The 14,619-nt window shown below is 42.6% G+C and overlaps 1 protein-coding gene across 1 annotated transcript in view; it reads right to left on the reverse strand.

Annotated features, from left to right (window-relative positions):
- Window positions 1–10,208, reverse strand: part of TAF1B (TATA-box binding protein associated factor, RNA polymerase I subunit B) — a 50,275-nt gene extending 40,067 nt beyond the window's left edge. Inside the window, 8 exon segments of the mRNA XM_065631577.1 lie at window positions 1,901–2,057; window positions 5,184–5,319; window positions 5,921–6,016; window positions 6,323–6,420; window positions 8,284–8,371; window positions 8,851–8,949; window positions 9,514–9,974; window positions 9,977–10,208. Of these exon segments, the coding sequence (XP_065487649.1) occupies window positions 1,901–2,057; window positions 5,184–5,319; window positions 5,921–6,016; window positions 6,323–6,420; window positions 8,284–8,371; window positions 8,851–8,949; window positions 9,514–9,974; window positions 9,977–10,208 (1,367 nt within the window).
- Window positions 10,209–14,619: the final 4,411 nt, after the last annotated feature.

Consider the following 14,619-nt stretch of genomic DNA (forward strand, 5'->3'; position numbering starts at 1 on the left):
ACACCATCATACTAAGACAGGAACTTGTGAGGATGTTTTTCCCACATGACCCCACAAGCTTTCCAGAAACGGTTTCCACGATTCGGTAACCAAAGAATAGATATTTCATTATTATTTTTTCTCTCCAAACAAGATAGGCTAAGCAATAATTATCTACTGTGAACCATTTGCTCCATCGCAGTAATTGTAATTTACTACTTGGATTTTTGCTATATACAAACACTACCAGACATGATTTATATATTTATTTTCTAATCATTGACAAAAATACAGAGTATGCATAGGAGGATCCTAGTCAGTAGGTCTATTTCTTAATCCACTCAATAAATACTCCTGTATTGCAGGCTGCTAGTTTGAATTCTGAAAACTGTGGCATTTTGCTGAACATTTTACAAGCATCTTTTACGCAACGACAGCATGCCCAGTTATGCAAACATGCAGTGGTTTGTGCAATTCTGACCAATGAAGGCAACAGCCCCCCACTAAAGTTTAGTCAAAGGGTTAAACACTGTTTTGCATAGAAATAAATTAGCTCGTATTAACTACTGTACTCGAGACATACAAACATCCCCTTTTAAAAAAGCACTTGCAAAAAAGCATTCTTCAATACCCATCCTTCTCAGAAAGCTTGTACAAAGCCAGAAAAGCGCAGATAGAATTTGGCTCTGCAAAGGAGAGAGGCCACGATGGCAGATCAGGCTCTGGGGTAAACTTCTCTTGCATTTGTCACACTGTCAGCAGCAGTACTGGTTAGATGCACTGCAGGTGGGGATGATGTCCTCACTGCCTTGCCTTTTAGCTCCGAGGTTACATATTTGAAAAATAAAAATTAAAGAACTGAAATCTACCCTATCAACTGAATTTTGAATCGGTTTTTAGTTTTTGTCCAAGTTTGCAATTTGAATTGCCAATGTACAGTTACTTGAGTCTTTCTGTTCTTTAAATTTTAGCAGAGTAACATTTTTTGCCCCACAGAATTTCAACACTGTTTAAAAAGGTGTATCAATATACAAAAGGTCTTCCACAGAAGACCTAAGAATTCCTGAATTTAAACCATTTGGGCCTGATGTCAAATATTTATTACTAACAAGAAAAGCTGAATTATTTTTCATTCCTTAAGTAGAATAGAATAGATTAGGCTATTTTAGTTGGAAGGGACCTACAACGATCATCCAGTCCAACTGCTGACCAAAAGCTAAAGCGAGTTGTTAAGGGCATTGTCCAAATGCCTCTTAAACACTGACAGGACTGGAAGTAAATAAGGAGTGTATTCATGGCCTTATAGACGGCAGAAGGGAACGGCATTGTCAGCAATAGTTTTGATGGTCTCCATTTAGCACCAAACCCTACTATTAGAACATTTTATTTCTCCTACATTAAACGCTGTATCATTCTGAACTCTGATAATTACAAAGATATGAGGGTGAAAAAAGACTTCCTATACTAATTTCTGTGCCCAACTCCATTGTGTGAAGCTATTTAACTACCTTTCATATCACTATATACTGCTGGTATTGTTTGTATGATCACACTGATGTAAGTCCTGGAGAATGTTTACTCATTTAATTCTGGCATGCTGACAACAGCAAGAATAGCAGAACTGTGACCATACGCACCTCCAGTGAATCTTAAGAAATCGTGAAGGAGAAGGATAAAAAACTTCTATCTCCAAAACTTTCTCCCTTACAGGTCTTTTAGATTCATCGCAAGCAACAGAGAGAATATTCTCCAAAAGCAGCAGCACAAATTGTTATGTCAAAGTAAAGATAAGACAACTAAATAGAGAGAAATTCTCACTTTTTATGAGCAAATTAGTAAAAGGGCAAGAGAACAGATCTAACTTTAAAAAAAAAGTATTATTTACAAAAACAACAAATATTTCACTAGAGACTAGACATACCTTAACAGATCAGATAATGTCATTGGTTCTCTCAACCAGAGTAACGCCATGTAACAAAACGAAAGGGTCATTGGCATTGTCATCCTCAGCTTCTCCTTTTGGTTCTTCATGAAATACAAGCTACCATCTACTGATCCAGAGCACACAGAGGTGCTTGCTTGTGTTTATGTTAAAAACAGAAAAGAAAAAAAGTAATTGATACGACATACACACAGTCCATCGTATACAGGAAACAAGATAAAGGAACATACGTAGACCCTTGTTCAGCAACTAGTAACATTTTGAAATCATTACTTTGAGTAGCTGGGTAGTTTGTGTACTCTTCTACTAAACAGTTAACTCTAATTTATTCATCTCCCATGATACGAGATGACAACCTGCTTCATAAACTGCTGCTTCACTTGACTAAGACACTGGATCATATGAAGAGACAAAACTCACTCTGGTACCCATCCAAACAGAACTTTTATTGGGAACTACACTTAAACCTGGAGTTCTAGAAGGACATGAACTCCTATCCGACATATAACTCACAGTACTTATGAGCTGGAAATACTATTTTCCATTTGAGAGATAAGGGAACAGTGGGGAAGCAAGGGAAAATTCAATGTGCTTAAATCAATGCCTTGGAGTTGAGGATTAAAAGAGCGTTTTAAACTTCGCAGTCAGGACTTTAATGTAAACATTATTTACATCACAGAAATTTTACCGAGGTTAAGGTATGTAACCATCTGCCATATGATCTCCAACTGTGGAAATGTAAATATTCTTTTAAAACAACGTAACTACACTAAATAAAAAAGAAAACACCTCTAGAACAAAAATATAGCAAATGGTGAAGAAGGTGGGAAAAAAACAACCAAGAACAATCAACCAAACCTCCTTACTTCTCTACTGAGATGAATCACTGAAAACCAAAAGCAGCAGCAATGAGAAATTTAATTTAAGGGAGTCATTTATGAGTTAGGAACCTTTTCAGCAGTGAAACCTGGAAGTTCAGGGAAGGAGGAAGAAAAAAAGAAAAGCCTGTCTTCCCTGCACCAGGACCCAGCTAGAACGAATGGAAATGTTTTGTATTTAAAGCACAGCAGCACAAAATAACAGCATCGATTCTGTAGCGATTTTCTCACTGTTTCCCCACAGACTGTTCACCTGTTCAGACAGAACAGCGAGGGCTGGATCCACAGCTCCGCTTTTGGGAGCTGCAGGGCCATGGCGGGCAGCCTGCAAAAAACAGTTTAAAACTTGAGCGCGCTGTGCAGCTCAGCTCCGTGGTTATGCTGGCAGGTGACAGCCAAGCCTGGAAGGTGACAGCGGTCAGCAGGGAGGCCCAGGGCCCACTGACATGCAGTATGAAGACAGACACTGCAAATACCGTGTTCCTGAGCCAGATTTGGTCTTTGATGCCACCTACCGGCTCCTAAAACTGCAGGGATGCAGCAACAGGTTAGAAGAACTGGCTCAAACACACACCTGGCACAGACCAAGACAAGGTCCAGATGACAGCATCCTGCAAGGTCTGTCTCGTACAGGTGCGCCAGAGAACAAACACAGGAACATCACTTAACCCTCTTAGTTTCACCTTTTACATGGATACTAGTGCTTAGCGGCAGCCTCACGACTGAAACTTCATTATTAATTTCACATTCAACTCAGTTTAAAATAATCCTCATTATATTTGCGGCCTTAATGATGGCACACAATTTCCTTTTACTTCTTCCAGCTTATGCAAGGCGTGACAACAGAGTTACACACGTGTAATAACCTAAGAGTTCAGCAGGCTTCTCTAGCAATATGTCACTGCTATACTGAGTCAAATTTGCTATTAATCCTACACACACACAAAAAAATTAAAACAAAAGAATGCTTGCACAATGGACAAGCCCCTGAGGAAAAAAAGGGTGCTGAGGTTTCCAATCTGTAGCAGTAACAGCTCAGTAAAAACAGCAAAGAAAAGGAAACCCATGAATCTGCACAATGATTTTTAATCAATTAGAATGCCTCTAGTATTACCCGTGTTAAATTTCAGTACACGAAACAAGTCCTATGTTTGTCTGATTTTACCAAATGGTAGTTTTAGTGACTCTTAATCCATTTCAAGAGCTTTTAGTGAAATCAGTATGACTACTTAAAGCTGAATTCAATCTCTGAAAAAACAGACCAAGAGCACATTAAATTATGGCCTATCTTAAGACTATCTACCTTCACCAGTGCCACCAGTTTTGCACCTTTTTCTCCCTCTCTAATTCTGTTTGAATTTTTTTTTAACTGCAGATGATCAAGTTTCTCATTCTGATTCCATTTCTGGACTTTGCAAAATAAAGAGAAAAACATCAAAGAAAAAGATTGCATTCTTCTGAGGGTATACAGGCAATATCACAGAAAACCAGAAAAGGGATATAAAGAGGATAGTACATAACAGAGAAAAAGAAACACTGAAAGAGACAAGAAAAGGCAAGCAAAGAATAAAGCAAAAAAAGAAAAACCATCAGAAGTTTAAAATGCAAGCAGAAGCTTTCACATCTGTCTAGAAATGTATTTCCACTATCAGACATTGCAGCATTGACTGGCATTACATTTGCCCAACAGCATCAAACACTCCAATTTTCTATAACATTTTAATTACAGAATGCTAAACATTTTAAGTATTTTCAAGTTGATATTGTGAACAGAAAGGAGAAACTGATGAAATGCTAAAAGAAGATTTTTGACAGAAGGGGTTATAGGGAAAGTAGTAAAAAGAATACAGAGACAGAAGACATAGAAATACAAAAAGTACTGTAAGGAAAAAAAATTAGAAAGCTAAAAGTATCTATAGGACAGAAAAAAAAAATACCCTCCCCAAAAGAACAAAGTCTTTTTTTTTTCTTTTTTTAACATCAAAGTCACAACTGACAGCTCTGCTATTAGCTGAACAAGTGCTTATTGTTCAAAGCTATCATGTTTGTTAACATCTAGCTTTACAAATATAATAGCAATTTTTTCCCCACTCCAAACAGGAGGCGTGGAGCAAACTTGTTCTGAAACAGAACTTCCTCTTGTATTTCCCGTTGTCTTTCCAGGTCCTGTTCAACTTTTGTCTCCTTGGGTGGGGGTTGGGGAGAAAAGACTTCTATTTCTGGTAGAACATAAAGTATTCTAGTGGCAAACAGGACTGAAAACTTTACGCTTTCCAACCAGTTCCTCCAATTCATTGTACATGAATACACTGCATATACATATTAATTTATCTAAAAAACCCGTACAAAAGTGGTTTCCAGACAGTTCAGTTCGTTGCTCCTACCTGAGACCTTGCTAGTTGATGAGACGAAGCTGGAATCGGTCTGTAGGTCCCCCTCGCTTTCAGAGAGGGACAACAAGTGAAGGAGGCTGGGTGTCTCCGGTTCACTCTCCACATCAGTACTGCTATCGCACACCTGCTTTTGTAAATAAGTCACTGTTAGGTACTGTTTCAGTCTGAAGAAACCAAATAAAGCGTGACAGATGCAAGATCAACAGTAAATGAAGTTTAAACCCAAACTGTTCACATTTTTACTTTCTCTATGAATCACCAGTATGTAAAGAAACCCTGCAAAAAAAGTCTTTTTAAAGGATTTCTCCAGATAAGAAGAGTTCTAGTGATTACATTACATTTCACTCTGCTACGGTGACGAGGAAGTTTGCAATACATAGAAACAAAGCTTGATTAAATAACTGACTTTGAGAGAGCAGGCAGGAAACGATGGTAACTGGTGATCCATTTGGTATTGTAATTTCTGCTCTATCTACTGACTATCTATGTCAGGACAAAGAAATTTTTTTAAGTAAGCAGTTTTCCATACTTGGAGAATTATTTTTCTCTTGAACTAGGGAAAAAACCACCAACAATAAAATGGACATGGCGAGCCCTGTTTAGAAGACAACTTTCATGCTGAATTGACATCAATACAAGCTAGATATGTAGCCTGCACAAAGTAGGTTTCTGTTGTTGCTTTTTAAAAGGATACCAAACATCTCATGGGATTTGAGCTTTTCACTTACAGGTAATGCTTTGACAGTTTCCCCATCTGGTCTGTCACAATATGCCTGTTTGCTCTTCTGAAGGTAAAGCCTCCAAAAATTGCACAGAATTTCATCCTGATAAATACAAATGGAGAGTGATTAGTACAAAGTTTACAAGATCATTAATTGCTAAGAGAACGGAGTGTAATTTCTAACTCAGGAATCTGAATAATGTTCCGCCTCTAATTTTATTAACTGTCATTTATTAACTATGTTTTAAAATTACCAGAGAAGCTAAGTTTATTTTCATATGCTCAATGTTTTTAAACAGGGAGTTGTTCAATTCACTTTAAAAATTACAGTCTTTTGAAATAGCAGGTCCTGTAACACACACACAGCATGTGTACAGGGCGTGTACAACTCACACTGACATCCACATACCTTCATTTGTGGACATACTCCTAATGCTTCCAAAGCTTCAGCTTGTTTCTTGAGCACAAACTGAAAGCCTTCACAAACATACCATTCACAGCCTCCATCTAAGTAAAAGAAAGAGAAAAAAAAATGGTTTTGTTAGAACTATTTTGGGTTATTTTAACCTTACGCACACTTATTTCAACTTAATATTCTGTTCTCTTGGTATTAGGACAGAGACACGTCTCTCTATTAAATAATTTCAGATCCTAGAGGATAAACCAGCTACACTGAATACTCCATTAAGTTCCATTTATTCACAGTCTTAATCAAGAAAAAAAGCTACTGAACAAGCACTGTTCTCCACACATCTCCCAACAATAATATATTTCACTGTAATTTCTAGTGTGGCAATTGAGTGGAGAGTTATTAAGTGACCAGTTTTAAAATAACTGACAACCTGTCATTAAAAAATTAAATAGGATCATTTCTTTCCCATCCCCAGCACAGAAAACTGGAACACATTATGGTGGTGAGTCAGGCAAAAAACAACCAATATCACCACTTTCTTCACCATTCTCTCCCACGGAAACACACACATTTAAATGAAAAAAACTTTCTCAGATATTCCAAGCTTCTAGCAAACCTCAGCAGAATATGAATTTCATAAAGAGCAGGCCTGCCCAAATCTATTCACTGTTTCCTCAGACTGCATTGCATTTACTTTTGACACCTACCTCTCTGTATTTACTTCTCCTCTTCTACAGGCTTTTGGTTTTAGACATTTTCTCCGCATTTCTCAACTTCCTTTACATTCTCTCCGCACCTGATCTTCATTATTTTTCCTTCCAATAACACCTTGCATCTCACCAGCTTAGAAGTTATCTGCTCAAAGCTTCTGCCCTGCTTTAATGATGTTGGCTTTAACTGTTAACCACAGATACAGTTTACTCCTATAAATGCCTGAAAATAAGCTGCCATGGTATGACATAACTGCACTCACAGAAGGGACTGTATGAAGCTAAGAGTTTCTATCTTAAGAAGCCTGGGGGATGGCTCATGACCTTCCTAACAGGAGAAATAAAAAGCATGAAGTGGTACACGGCTCCAACTTCAGGAGTAATACAGGATAAAGACAAGTGGAGGTGTTGAGGTTGTTCACCTTTTCACTCCTCCCTTCACCTACACACAAGTTGTTCTTTTCAAATGAATGTATTATCAGAATCCACTGACACCGCAGTAGAGCAAAGATAGGCCAGCGTGTCAGAGACAAAACAAACCCATGCTTCATTTAGCACTGATATGCATTTTTGCTTTTTGAAAGTGGCCACAACAGTAAAACAATTATCCAGCCATCACAGTATATATACATAGCTCCAGCAGCAGCCTTACTGTAACACCCTTACGATATATATCATCACACATAATGACCACTATTCTTCTGAATCAGGAAATCAGAAGTATAGAAGTGACTCTGGATGAAAGATGTAACATTGGTTTAGCCACTGTAACTGCATGAAGTTTCTTCCATGTAGGTTTGTGTGTAGGTTACAGGACCAAGCACCTGTAACGCAAGCCAGACTGATATTCTAAGAGCTGGACCACCGGCACATCACACCGAGACAGACAGCTTTTCTGGTTTTGTGATAACCATCATAAGGAAGGAACGAAGGGGATCACCACGTCTGAATGCACGCCACAAGCATCTTCAGTGAGTACTGCCTTCCACAAATCAAAGTGGCAATAGGTGACACGTAGCTCCATTCAATGCAAAAAAAACCACCGCTAGGCTCACAGAGCTCACCTGTGGCTCAGGAAGTCACCAAAGGTGACTGCTGAAGATTCTGACAGCATTTGGGAGATGTATTTTGTTCCTACAGTTTTTCCAAGCTGTCTGCTTTTGGCCACTGCCAAGGACATAATGGGCTAGCTAAACCCTGGCTGAACAGCCACTCTTATGCAAAATACAGAGGGAAACTCATACATACCAGTTTTTTCCTTCTTTCTTGAACCTTTGGAGATTGTCTGGACTCTTGTATTAGAAATAAAATCAGTGTTTATAACTTCTCTAGTCCTCTGGAAAACAGGAATACATCTTAGCAAGAAAAAAAGCCAAGCCTAACTTGCACAGATTGTCTCATCATAAAACATTAACGGAGGAGCTTGTTCAAATTTCTTAAACCAAAGGGAGACAGAACATTCTGAAATTTTCATTCAGAAATCACAGAAATAGAGAATTACTATTCTAGACATTCAGGGGATGTGCATCAGGGTTTGTCTGGACTGGTAGGTACTGAAGCACAGCAGCACCCAGGCAATATCTCTAAGGCATCACATAGCTCGGCGGCACTACAGCTGCAGCAACGCAGCATCTTCAGGTGGCTCAGTGCACATGTTGTGATTTCAAGGACCATTAAACAGTGTCAAGTAAAGCATGAAAAAGGAAGAACCACAATACTGCCAATACTAATGCCAAGGAGGAAATATTTTTTTAATATAAAACTAAGAAACAATAAAAATAAACCTTTGCTAAGGCCAGTAGCTTATCTTTTTACCTCGGTAACATTGTGGCAAGATCTGCAATAAAATCTGCCTCCATCAGTGAGACCCCAGTTCACTTCCGAACATTGAGCACAGCGTTCATTAAAGTCTCTCTAAAAGGAAACAAACAAGAAGTTCCAAAGGTGTTCGAGTAAAACAAATGGCACTATTACCAGGCTGCTTCACAGCGTTTGAGATTATTCAGAGAGGAGAATATTTATGCCCTTTACATTAGCACTAGGTAGATAACAAGTAATCAGAGCATTTGCTAGCAATTATAGATAACTCTGAACAAATAATTTTAGCCGGCACGCACCAGCTCTTGTGTATGTGAACTTTAGTACAAGGGGAATAATAATCCACACGTGACACGGCTTGAGAAAAAAACACCCATCGGAAATGGAAGCAGAGACAAAAAGCAGAGAGCGGAAGATGAAAATAAAAATAAATGTCTAGAACTGTGAAGACCCACGCAGCAGAAAACAGGCTGCACACGCCGGTGAAGAGACATGCCGGGAGAACGGGACCGTTCTCGGAGAAATCAGAGGAGGAAGCAGAAAAGAGGGGAAAGGAGGGATTTTTAGGAGTGTTTTTCAGAAGCATCCTCCACGAGCGTGCCGGCGCCGGGCAGCTCCCGTGGGGCCCGGGGGTGGCCCCGCACCGGCCCCGGCCGGGACAAACCCCCGCGGCTGCCGAGCACCGAGCCCGCCGCGCCGAGGGGCCCGGCCAGGGCCTCGCCCGCCGCCCCCGGGCCCCGGCCGCTCCCGGCGGGCAGGACAGGGCCGGGCCGGGGCAGGCAGCGCCCGGGCAGGCAGCGCCCAGCGGCGCCTCGGCTCTCCCGCCGGAACCCCACGCAGCCCCGGCCCGCAGCCGCTGAACGCCCGGCGGGGAAGCGCCTCCCACGCGGCCGCAGCCGCCGCGCTCCGCCAGCTCCCTCCGGCCCAGCGAAACCAGCCGCCCCCGCCGCTCCCCGGGCCGCACCGCAGCCTCCTCGTCCATGCCGGCAGCCGCCCCGGGGCCCGCACCGCGGCAACCGCGCCGAGCGCCGGCCTGGAAACTGCAGCCCTGGCACTTGCGTTCCGGAGCCCCAGCGGGGCCGCCCCCGCCGCGGCCTGGCTGCCTCCCCTCACGGACAGCGCTCGGGGGCGCGGAGGGGCCGCTGCGCCCCGGCGCTGCTCGACGCGCTGCCCGCGGTGTCTGCGCGGCTCGGCGGCAGCAGGGCCGTGGCGGTGGCCGAGGCGGCAGCGGCGTGCCGAGGGGACATCGCGTGCTTCACGCAGGGGTGCTGCGCCGCTGAGGGGACATTGCAAACTTCACTGAGAGAGCTGGGGCTGTTCAGCCTGGAGAAGAGAAGGCTGAGAGGGGATCCCATCAGCGCTTATAAATATCTCAAGGGTGGGTGTCAAGAGGATGGACCAGACTCCTTTCAGGGTGCCCAGCGATCGGATGAGGGGCGACGAGCACAGGCTGAAGCACAGGAGGTTCCATCTAAATATGAGGAGGAACTTCTTTCCTTTGAGATGCCAGAGCCCTGGAACAGGCTGCCAGAGAGGCTGTGGAGTCTCCTTCTCTGGACACATTCAAACCCACCTGGACACCTTCCTGTGGGATCTGCTCTGGGGAACCTGCTTTAGCAGGTGGGCTGCACTAGATCTCCAGAGGTCCCTTCCAACCCCAACCATTCTGTGATTCTGTGAGGGAACGAGTGGTTCAAGGGTACGTGAGTTGCTTCACTGAGAGGACACGGGTCCTTCCCCACTGCGGTGTCTTGGGGACCAGAGGGGACACGTGCCCCTCCAGCCCCAGCCGCTGCCATGGCCCTGCCGGAGCCGCGTCCTCTCGCTGGCATCGCCCTGGCTGGGCGCACATGGCGGGTGACCGCTGCGGCTGTGCCGAGGCTGTTGGCAGGGGAACTGTGCTACTGCTTGTACAAAAGGAGGCCACGAGAGCTCTTTTAACTATGTAAAGTGCTTGGAGATGCTTGAATGAGGGAAACTATGATCTGAAATTCACTTTCAATTGAAAAAAAACCAACCAACCCTCCAGATCTTGATGTAGGGCTCTAATTTCTTGCATGCTAATAATAATGTTTAAAGATGTCTAAACACCAAGATCTGTTATTGCAGTGAATTTGCCCACAAAACTGGAGAACAGGTTTAGGCCCCTTAAAAAAAAAAAAAAACAAAAAAACAACTCCACTGAGTGAAAGCATGGGAAAAAATTAAAGCTAAAATATACATAGAAAGAGGTGAGGCTGCCTTGACAGCTGTGGTTACATTGATGTTGGAGGATATGTACAGAGCTAGAGGGGAACTGTTTATGTTCAAGAAAAAAGTTATTACTCATACCAACTGTGATCTTTTTTCAGTGTGGGATGAACATTTGTATCACCCATTAAAGAGAATTACGCATATGATTCCTGACATGTTAAAAAGGTGATTGTCAGCCTCACAGAAATGTAGCTAATACTTTGATGAAACAGATGCTATTTGTGATTTTAATTTCCATATTTTTTGTTTGTGGAAATAAGAGTTCTGGGAAAGCAGGGCTATTTCATGTGATGGAAAGAGTTTGATCTTTTTGTAAGATGAAATACTACCTTGAAAAAAATCAGGGTAGCTGTGTCTGTGGTAGAACAGGAAGACTTGTGTTCCAGTTCAGAAGATAACGCGTTGCTCATACCGAGAGCGGTGCTGTCTTTGACTCCACGCTGTGAGCAGGCAATGGGCCTGCTCAGTGGATTTAACTAAATTGAAGAACTTGTTTAAATTAAGCGTGGAAGCGACTGCTTTGATGAAGCAGGACCTCGGAGTTAGGTCTTCTGTTTACTAATTATAGCTGTTCAAAAGAAACGTTAAAGAAAGTGTAATCACAGGACTCTGCCAATTTGTCAAAATCAGAACACTTTTTGGTGGCAGCAGTTGAAGATAAGCCAGAAAAGAAGAAAAGATTGGCTGACTGCACAGGGAACTATATTGGTATAATTCTGGGTGTACTGGTGCGATGTGCCAGTAAAGTTTTTGAACAGAGAAGTGCTTACTCTCTGCTTTGGGACAATCCACCCTGCTCTTCTGAGCTGCATTGTCCATGCGGGTGAGGCAGAGATGTGAAAAGCTACCAAACGTTGGGAGGGAAGTTGTACAAAGACTAACACTGCTGTTACTAGTTACTTATTAGTATCCAGGCTATATATAAATGCAAAGCTTCTATCAGTATTTCTTGAGACCATCAACTAATTAGTGTAAACTTTTAATCTAGTAGCAAAAAATCAAAGCATAATAGGGGTAGCAACTCTTATATCTATTTCTTAAATATTTTTTGAAACGACATGTATAAAACCAGTTTTTCAGCATATAAAATTATGTGTAACCTTTGTCCCTAATTACAAGTTAACCAAGCATGCTGATAGGGGCATGATAATTTAAAAGCCAGGAGACAGACTGTCTTCCTGCTTCGGCTCACTTTTCTAATTAAGATCATTATGCATAGTAGTCAGATTGATTCGAGGTGTAGATAAATAATACGTCCTGTTGTTTCCATTGATTTGAATCTTTAATGAACTGGGTTCCATTGCTGATACCACATTTCTGGCTCTTGACTGCAGATTTTCTATGTGTGAAAATGTAAAAACTGCATATTGGACTGAAAGACATGTCCCTTGGCCTGTCCTTCGGGATATTGCTCATGAAATTGTGCTGGCTCCAGGATACGAAATTCTGTAGTAGAGATTGTGCCCAGAGTCTTTACCCATTGTCAGACACCTACTACAAAGAGTCAGAGCAGAAAAGCAACCTCAGCTGCTCTAAAGGTTGTGCAGATGAACACAGGGCAGATCTACCAGACTGAAGTTTATACAAAATATACATCATTATGAGCACCCACAGTTTGAGTTTTGCACCATCTCTCCATGGAAGAACTCACGTTTAAAGGCAGACAGGAAACAAAAAGGGAAATTAGGAAAACAAGAAGCAGATGTCTCCACTCGGACCGATCTTTAGAAGAGGCCATACTGTAGAGAGGGTGAACAAGAAGAGCTGTGCCGAGCAGAAGTGCGGTGGAGACGGTTGTGCAAGGAGCTGGCAGGAGAAGGGACAAAGGTGGGAAGAGCAGCGAAGCTCAGGGGTTGCAGCAAGTTGGGCAGGGAGGACAATCAGGGAGGGGCCAAGCTCAGCGGAGCTTTGAAGGACGCGACAAGAAGAATGAATTTAACATTACAGCCTAGACACACCCAGCATTGCTTTGCAATAGTATTTATTGTACAGCTTTAGCTCTCAAATTTTATTTTTTAAATAGACTTCTAGCCTTGCTGTGGAAAAGCTGAAAATATGAACATTGAAAACAATAGAAAGCAGCTAACTTTTTTCCTCAAACTTTACTCAGATTTTCTTGAGCTGTTCGTAGGATGTGAGCAGCATAATGTTGAATTTTCGACTGCCAGAAGCAGCAATACTGCACCCAAGAGGGAGGGCAAACTTCTTGAGTCTTATACACCAAGTATGAGGTTTGCACCGTCGGCGTCTGCTACACACATGTGCTGCAGCCCAGCCCATCTCGCAAAAGGACCTTGCGGTGCCACAGTCTTGCTCTGGTTTCACATGTGACTGTCCTCACCACAGAGAGCTGGTGATCATCTGTGGTCATCTCACCAGGGGTGTTTGGAGACACAGACCACAGAGGAGGACCTCACATTCAGATGAGCTGCTCTAGGAGGTAAAACTCTTGAGGTTCAGCCTCCTCATGTGATCTGAAACCATGCGAACGTGTGGTCAGCAGCAAAGTCGTTTGGGTCTGCCTGGGGACGCTGATGTCCTGGTTGGAGCTGAGTAAAGACCTCATTGGGGTCCTGACCTTCAAAGGCAGGATCTCTTTCCTGAGGAGCACCAAGCTGCTATCGCCTTGTCCATGCTATAATAGCAGAGCTTGCACCCCGCAGTTCCTGGTGACCACGTTAACCTGATCCTACAGAGCTACAGAGTGGGGGAAGGACACTTGTAGGAGAGAAGGTGATCTTAGCAGCCACAAAGGAACAGAGCAGGCAGTGTGTGTTTCCGTGTTTCAGTTCTCATTCCTAGTGTGTATAATGCCTTTATTTTCTCCTTTTTTGGATTTTATTGAGCAGCTAACATGAATCATTCCATCAGATTGTAATACTTTAACAGTGTCAGGCTTTGTCTAGTTTCCAGCTTTACTGAAGGAAAAATATGCACCGTACTAAAGGGGATGGGATCTTGGGTTCCACTGTAGCCTTGTGTGTCCGTAGAGCCCTGAGAAGCATTCTCAGGATCATTCTCAGATGTATTTAATCCACAAACACAGTGGTATTTTTCAAGGAATTGAGAGCCACCTTGTGGAATTTGTGAAGGGGCTTCAGATAATAGTGCTGGAGAGCAGCTACTCACTGCCAGGAATTCAGATCCAGTGGGATCCTGGGGGTTTTTAATCTGGTAAACATGCACATGTCTGCGCATATTCAGTGAGTGCAGAGGACACAGCTCCTCTGCTGATGGAACCAGAAGTATACGTGTGGGCAGGGGCAGGCCGGAATGTCAGACTCATGGAAAAATGCAGCAAGCAGCAGAATTGGGAAAGCAAAGTAATGTACTCATGTCCTACACAGCCTTGGTGGGAGGGTGGTGGTGTTCACAGGGCATTTTTTCACCATATTATTAATTAAGTAGTCAAAAGCGCTGATACGTTTTGGAATCATTATATGTAGATTTCTGTCACAGGCGTATTTTCTCCTGCAGTCATTCATTAACATCAGGAATTAGATTGCCAGAGTG

The sequence above is a fragment of the Caloenas nicobarica genome, chromosome 3, assembly GCF_036013445.1.
Source record: "Caloenas nicobarica isolate bCalNic1 chromosome 3, bCalNic1.hap1, whole genome shotgun sequence".
In the NCBI taxonomy this organism is placed as follows: Eukaryota; Metazoa; Chordata; class Aves; order Columbiformes; family Columbidae; genus Caloenas; species Caloenas nicobarica.